General features: G+C 34.5%; 1 protein-coding gene and 1 pseudogene across 1 annotated transcript in view; both read right to left on the bottom strand.

The window, feature by feature from the left end:
• Nucleotides 1-4,824, bottom strand: part of LOC106307207 (protein SRG1-like) — a 6,990-nt gene extending 2,166 nt beyond the window's left edge. The window contains exon 1 of the mRNA XM_013744087.1: nt 4,528-4,824. Coding sequence (XP_013599541.1) covers nt 4,528-4,776 — 249 coding nt within the window. The 5' untranslated portion in view covers nt 4,777-4,824. The remainder of the gene's footprint in view (nt 1-4,527) is intronic.
• A 350-nt stretch (nt 4,825-5,174) lies between these two features.
• On the bottom strand, nt 5,175-6,711 carry LOC106307206 (annotated as a pseudogene).
• Between the last annotated feature and the right edge of the window lie 260 nt (nt 6,712-6,971).

Raw genomic sequence — 6,971 nt, 5'->3', positions numbered from 1 at the left:
AATGGCTGCAACAAAAATGTAATGTTCATCATTCTAAAACTCTTCAACCTTTCTCTAATCTCTTCGAACTTATAAACACTAAGCTTTATATCAATTTATTGTTTTTGTCTCATGTCTTTCTCACTAATTTATCTTGTTTTTGCAGGTTTTTCATCACATGATTCTCATCTTCCACTCATTTTCTTTGTTTTTAAGCCATTTGAACGTTTTTGGATATGCGTGTTTTTCAGATCTGGATTTGGATATGAAGGTTTTTCAGATCTGGAAGACTTTTGGGACGACTTACCTGTTAGTCGTCTAAAATATAATGCGGACTTCCAGGAAGTCTTCCAGACGACTTCCAGAAAGTCGTCTGGACTTCCTGGAAGTCTTCTGACGAAGTCTCCATTTCATAACAGATCTGAGCGTTTTGGTAAGTTTTTATGTCTGATTTTTCTTCATTTGGTAGCTTCCTGTTGTATAAAGGTCTTACTTTTTCCCAAAACTAAAACTCTCAAACCCACTCTAATCTCTTTGACTTGAAAACACAAAACTTTATATGAATTTTTCAGTTTTATCTCATGTCTTTCTCATTAATCTATCTTTTTTTTGCAGGTTTTTAATCAGATGATTCTCACCTTCCACTCATTTAAAGGTAAATCTATTAATTTTAGATATGTATTTTGTGTGTTCTATAAAGGTAGATTTATCTAATCTTCCACTCATTTTCTATGTTTTTAAGCCATTTGAACGTTTTTTGTTTTGCAGGTTTTTCAGATCTAGATCTGATATGCAGGTTTTTTTTCAGATCTGAAAGACTTCTGGAACGACTTACCTGTTAGTCATCTAATATATAATACGCTAGACGACTTCTAGGAAGTCTTCCAGGCGACTTCCAGGAAGTCTTCCAGACGACTTCCTAGAAGTCTTCCGACGAAGTCTCCCTTTCATAACAGATCTCGGCGTTTTGGTAAGTTTTATGTCTGATTTTTCTTCATTTGGTAATTTCCTGTTGCATAAAGTTTTTACTTTTTTTTCCAAACTAAAACTCTCCAAACCCACTCTAATCTCTTTGACTTGAAAACACCAAATTTTATATGATTTTTTCAATTTTGTCTCATGTCTTTCTCACTAATCTATCTTTTTTTTTTTGCAGGTTTTTAATCAGATGGTTCACATCTTCCATTCATTTAAAGGTAGATCTATTACTTTTAGATATGTATTTTTGTGTGTTCTATAAAGGTAGATTTATCTAATCTTCCACTCATTTTCTCTGTTTTTAAGTCATTTGAACGTTTTTTGATATGCGGGTTTTTCAGATCTGGATTTGGATATGCAGGTTTTTCAGATCTGGAAGACTTCTGGGACGACTTACCTGTTAGTCGTCTAAAATATAATGCGTCGTCCAGACGACTTCTAGGAAGTCTTCTGGCGAAGTCTTCTTCCATGTCAAGTGGAGTCCAAGCTTGTCTTTATAGAGGAATGATCTATAATATTTTTGTTTGTGGTCTGTTTTGTGATTTGCATGTCTACTCTTTTAGTTGTGATTTTTTTTGTAAAATCAGTAATGATGATGTTTCCCAAGATGTAATACATGTGCTAACAATGTGTTTACACATTAACAAATCAATGAAATAATAGACTTCAATAGCCTTTCTCTTATCTTTGGATCTCTCATATGCAATAATAAACTCCAATGACCTTCTTCTCATCTTAATAAACAAGAATGTTGGTAGCCTCATATTGATACAACATTTTAAGAAGCATTTTAACCCTTCTTGCACCTCATAACAATAATTATCATTAGTGTCTATAACAATAATACTTAAGAGATAGAAACAAACAGTAGTAACTAGTCAAAACATATCACATTTTTTATAAGTTTGTGTGGAAAAACTTAGTCAAATTTAAGTCGTCTAGAGAAAACAGGTTAGTTTTGCATTTGATCGGATTGTGTCAGAAATTTGACTTCTCCTGGACGACTTCCGTGTAAGTCGTCCAGTAGAAAATTAAAAAAAATCAATATTTTGTTATACCTAGACGACTTACATGGAAGTCGTCTCAGGTTAGTTTTGCTATTGAAAAATAAAACAAAAAAATTATTTTTTTCTAGGCGACTTACACGGAAGTCGTCCGTTCTTAGATAGAAGACCAGAATCTCTGAATAAAATCATGGATGGCATCAATGTAAGTCGTCGGACGGACGACTTCCGTGTAAGTCGTCTAGAAAAAAATATTTTTTTTGTTTTATTTTTCAATTGCAAAACTAACGTGAGACGACTTACATGAGACGACTTCCATGTAAGTCGTCTAGGTATAACAAAATATTGATTTTTTTTAATTTTCTACTGGACGACTTACACGGAAGTCGTCCAGGAGAAGTCAAATTTCTGACACAATCCGATCAAATGCAAAACTAACCTGTTTTCTCTAGACGACTTACATGGAAGTCGTCTCGAATTTTTTTTTAACAAACAAAGATAGACTACTTCCATGTAAGTCGTCTATAAAAGCACATTTAAAATTCAATTGCAAAACTAACATCTGCATTGACCAGAAGACTTCCATGTAAGTCGTCTACAGCCAGACGACTTACTTGGAAGTCGTCTACAACCAGACGACTTACTTGTAAGTCGCCTGGACGAACAGATCTGGGAAAAAATTGATTTCATAGTTTCAACCAGTGAGATAACTTGTTTATCACACATAAGTCTTCTCCAAGCACCCAGAATCTCAAACAAAAGTGATCCACCAAAGAATCGTAAGCTTCAATGGCTCTATGAACCATAAAAAATTTAGAATCAAAATCTTGGGTTTTTTTGGATGAATATGGAGAGAAAGTGAAAGAGATGTTGTTTTTAGTTCATAAGAATTGAGAATGAAAGAGTGTAAATCGATTTTTAGGTGCATTAAGAGCTTCAAATTGGTTGTTCATGGTGGTTGGTGTATTGATGGCTATGGCAATATTGTGAATACTTTAGGAAGATGAAGATAATAGAGTAAAATATGTATTTTCGAAAAAAAAGAAAAAAAAAATGATGGCATTTTCGTAAATAATTTGAACTTTAGAGGTGAAAAAGACAAGTCAAGTTTCAAAAAAAACATGGGTTAGTTTTGTGTTTGACTTTAAGTTTTGAGTCATATTTGCAAAACCCCCAAAAAACTATATATAAATATATAACTTGTTAATATTAACCTTTCTTAAAAAACTAGTTAATATTCTAAATAAAACAAATATCTATTTTAAAGTTATGAAAACAATATTATATTTTTATGGGCAAATCTCCAAAATAGCACCTTTCTAAGTTTATATCACAAAAATAGCACTCAAAAACTAAAATGACCAAAATAGCACCTTTCTAAGTTTATCCTTTGAAAATTTTAATTTTTTTTATTTTTCAAAATTTGAAATCTTATCCCCAAAACCTCATTTCTCAACTCTAAACCCTAAACCCTAAACTCTAAACCCTAAACCCTAAACTCTAAACCCTAAACCCTAAAATCTAAACCCTAAACCCTAAACCCTAAATCTTAAACTCCACCATTTAACTCTAAACCCTAAGTTTGTGACTTTTGATAAAACATTAAATGCTATTTTTGTGACTTTTGACCTTGAGTGCTAGTTTGAGAACATGAACTTGATTTAGTGCTATTTTTGTCTTTTTCTCTATTTTTATATGTGTAATTTCGTTCCATTTCTATGTATAAATTGATTACTACATCGGTAAGAATGCACTGCATAATAATAGCTATTGTTATACTATGCAAAACTGTTTAGCAGAAATAGTTTGATATAGTTTATTTTTTTTAGTTTGATATAGTTTTATTTTATGGGTTCATATTATAAACACAAAATAAAGTATAAAAAGAAATAACTTTAAAGCTTGTGGTCCTATACTCCTATGTGATTTTACATATCTTCCAAATATATGCTATGTGATTTTATATATCTTCCAACTACAAATAAATGAAACTTCTACACAAATAAAATAAAATTGTTATATTTAACATTTAAAGCAAAAAAATTTGTTATATGGGTAAGGAAACAAAAACATATTATGTAGTTTTTTGACAAAAAGATATAATGGTAGGTATTATAGAAAATATAGAAAACATGAAGACATTAACTCTTTTATTTGTTTTTTTTTTAAAAAAAAGAGGTTAAACCCGGAAGGGAGCAGCCCACGGATAGACTCTCTTTCAGATATTCAAATGGACCGAAAACAGTAGCCCATATCTGTGTAAAATGACCAGAAAAATGTGACTTAAATTCGCATGGCAGGTGGATTGAACCTGAAATGTGGTGAAATCCCACACTTTTCTCCTTGCCACTTGACCACAAGCCCCAGGTATTGTCTCTTTTATTTGTTGATTTCATATTGTGGTTATCTTTCTAAAATCTCATATATATATTTTATATCTTTTTTTACTGCATGTATATTTTATATCTATATGGGGTTTAATACTACAAAAAACGAAGAGGGTTTATCTTGTAAAGAAGAAATTATTAAGTGGTAATTTCGATATACAGAAATATTGAAAACTTGCCTGGAAAAATCCCCATTCTTTGCATGCCAAGTCGAGCTTGTGAATCTCAGCATCCATGGAGGCTAAAGAACACAAGAGATTCATGTCGATGATTGGGATCTCGGTTCTTAAATCACAGTCGATCTCACCTTTGTCAAGATCAGACCGTACATACCTCGGAGGAACCGTCGTGGTCAGCTTCTTCTTCACCATCTCTTGAACAGATGGAACTGTAATAGAGCTATGCTGGCTTTCTCCCTTGGCTTCCATGGCGGATTATTCTTGAAAGAAAAAGAATGTTTATAATGCCAAATATTTTTGAGCGAACGCTTACAAAAAGATAATGGACCTTGGCGTTTTTCTACACGTTTTGCAAGTGGGGATTAGTGAAGTAACTACTGCGTCGTTTTGTATGTCCGGTGTGTTTTTTGCATGGGACCAGGTTGCATTGTAACTAAAATGGAAACTACTTATGCGAAGCAATTTAGGACAATTGCTAAATTGTTGAGCCTTCCCTAACAACCAGACCCGATTCTGGGCACAACTGTATGAAATATTCACGAAGTATTATACTTAGGTTGCATGATCTCCAAATTATTTTGTTAATTAGAATTAAGGTAAAAATGTTTATGGTCTCCTAAATCTCGATCCGGTTTTTCAAACAACGATCGTAAAAGAGGACATTCTTATTAATCCTCTGCATGAAACAAGAGAAGATAAAATATACTAATCTATATATAGTACCACATGCAAGAACGGTGGTAGAAGATAAGAGTTTTCTTAGGTCACAAGGCAATGGGTCTTTTAGATTCTCATAACATCAAGGTAAGCTTTTCCACCGAGCTCACGTGAGAACAAGCCTTTGAAGTACTCATCAGTAGTCATGCTTCTGAAAAATGAAGCCTTATGCCTCTCCACGAGACTTCTCAGCGGACCAACTTCTTTACCAGTTCCTATATTGTGAAACGCCCCTATAGAAATCCTCTCCTTCTCTGAGTTCACTACCCCACGATGCTCTATACTTCGGTACGTCCCATTTGTAAGAATCTACATAGGCAAACCAAAACCATTTACAAATTACAAACGTTGTATATATCATTTGTTCTCTCTCTCTCTCTAGTCCACAAAACTGACCTCTATCATGTCTCCAACATTGACAACGAAAGCATTTGGGAGAGGTTTGACCGAGACCCACTTGCCATTCTTCTTGATTTGGAGACCTTCCACTTCATTAACCTGCAAAAGGATGGTGACTCCTGTAGAATCTGAATGTGGAGTCAGACCAATAACCTGGTCGGGCTCAGGACAAGGAGGGTAGTAATTCATCCTCATTATCTGTCCTAGATCATCATCAAACAACTTCTCCATCTCCTCAGGGTTGATCTTCAATGCCACCGCCATTTTAGCAAACAAGATCTTAGCTATGCTTTTCAGTTCAGCCGAATACGTCTCTAGTGTATCTCTGAAGAAACAGAACATAGTTTTAAAAACAGAGAAAAACTTGTGGAGCAAGTAAGAATAGTTTTGAAGCAAACCTAAGGGGAAGAGGTATCTTGGGAACACGTGAGGCTTGCGTAACCTAGCAGGTTGCACTGTGAGATGGAACATGTCTGCCCAATCGAGTTTCTGCTCTTCTGAAACCACAAAAGCCTGTCCAAACCCTTCCATGTCTCCAGGCTTTTGCCACAGCTTCTTCTTCTCTTCCATGGGAAGGTTGAAGAAATTTTGAATCTCAGATTTGAATTTGTCCAGGAAGCCTGAGTCCACTCCATGGTTTACAAGCTGGAGATAAGAAAAGAAGTAGAATTGTTTAGTAAAGAATGAGTTTTAAGATAGTTAAGCTTCGACTTTTGAAACTTACCTGGAAAAATCCCCATTCTTTGCAAGCCAAGTCGAGTTTTTCAATCTCAGAATCCATGGTGGTTGAAGAACACAAGCGGCTCATGTCAATGACTGGGATCTCAGCTTTTAGACCAGAGTCACAGGCAATCTCAGCTTTGTCTAGATCAGACCGTACATACCTCTGAGGAACCTTCTTGATCAGCTTCTCCTTCACCATCTCTTGAACAGATGGGACTATAATAGAGCTATGATGCTTACTTGCTCCATTGGCTTCCATGGCTGCTTCTTCCTGCAAGAAAGAAAATGTTAACAATGCCAAATCCAATGATTGATGGGAGACTGTGATGGTGATTGGTAACTAGCTACAAAGGTCTACAAGTATTTATATATGATTTTAGATGCAAGAAATACAAAACAGTAGTATAATTCTTTAATAATCTTTGAATTGAAAAATACTGGCCCACGTTACGAGTGTGCTTACATAAGAAAGAGATGTACATCTAGACGTTTACTTGGTGTCATCTAAGAATATTCTTGGTTTGCAAAGCAAGTTATGGCTACTTTTTCAACGTTTTGTAACATTAAGTACAATATATGGGAGGCTTGAAAAGTCTTGGGATAAG

The sequence above is a fragment of the Brassica oleracea genome, chromosome C8, assembly GCF_000695525.1.
Source record: "Brassica oleracea var. oleracea cultivar TO1000 chromosome C8, BOL, whole genome shotgun sequence".
In the NCBI taxonomy this organism is placed as follows: domain Eukaryota; kingdom Viridiplantae; phylum Streptophyta; class Magnoliopsida; order Brassicales; family Brassicaceae; genus Brassica; species Brassica oleracea.
This window is presented reverse-complemented; position numbering and strand designations above follow the sequence as displayed.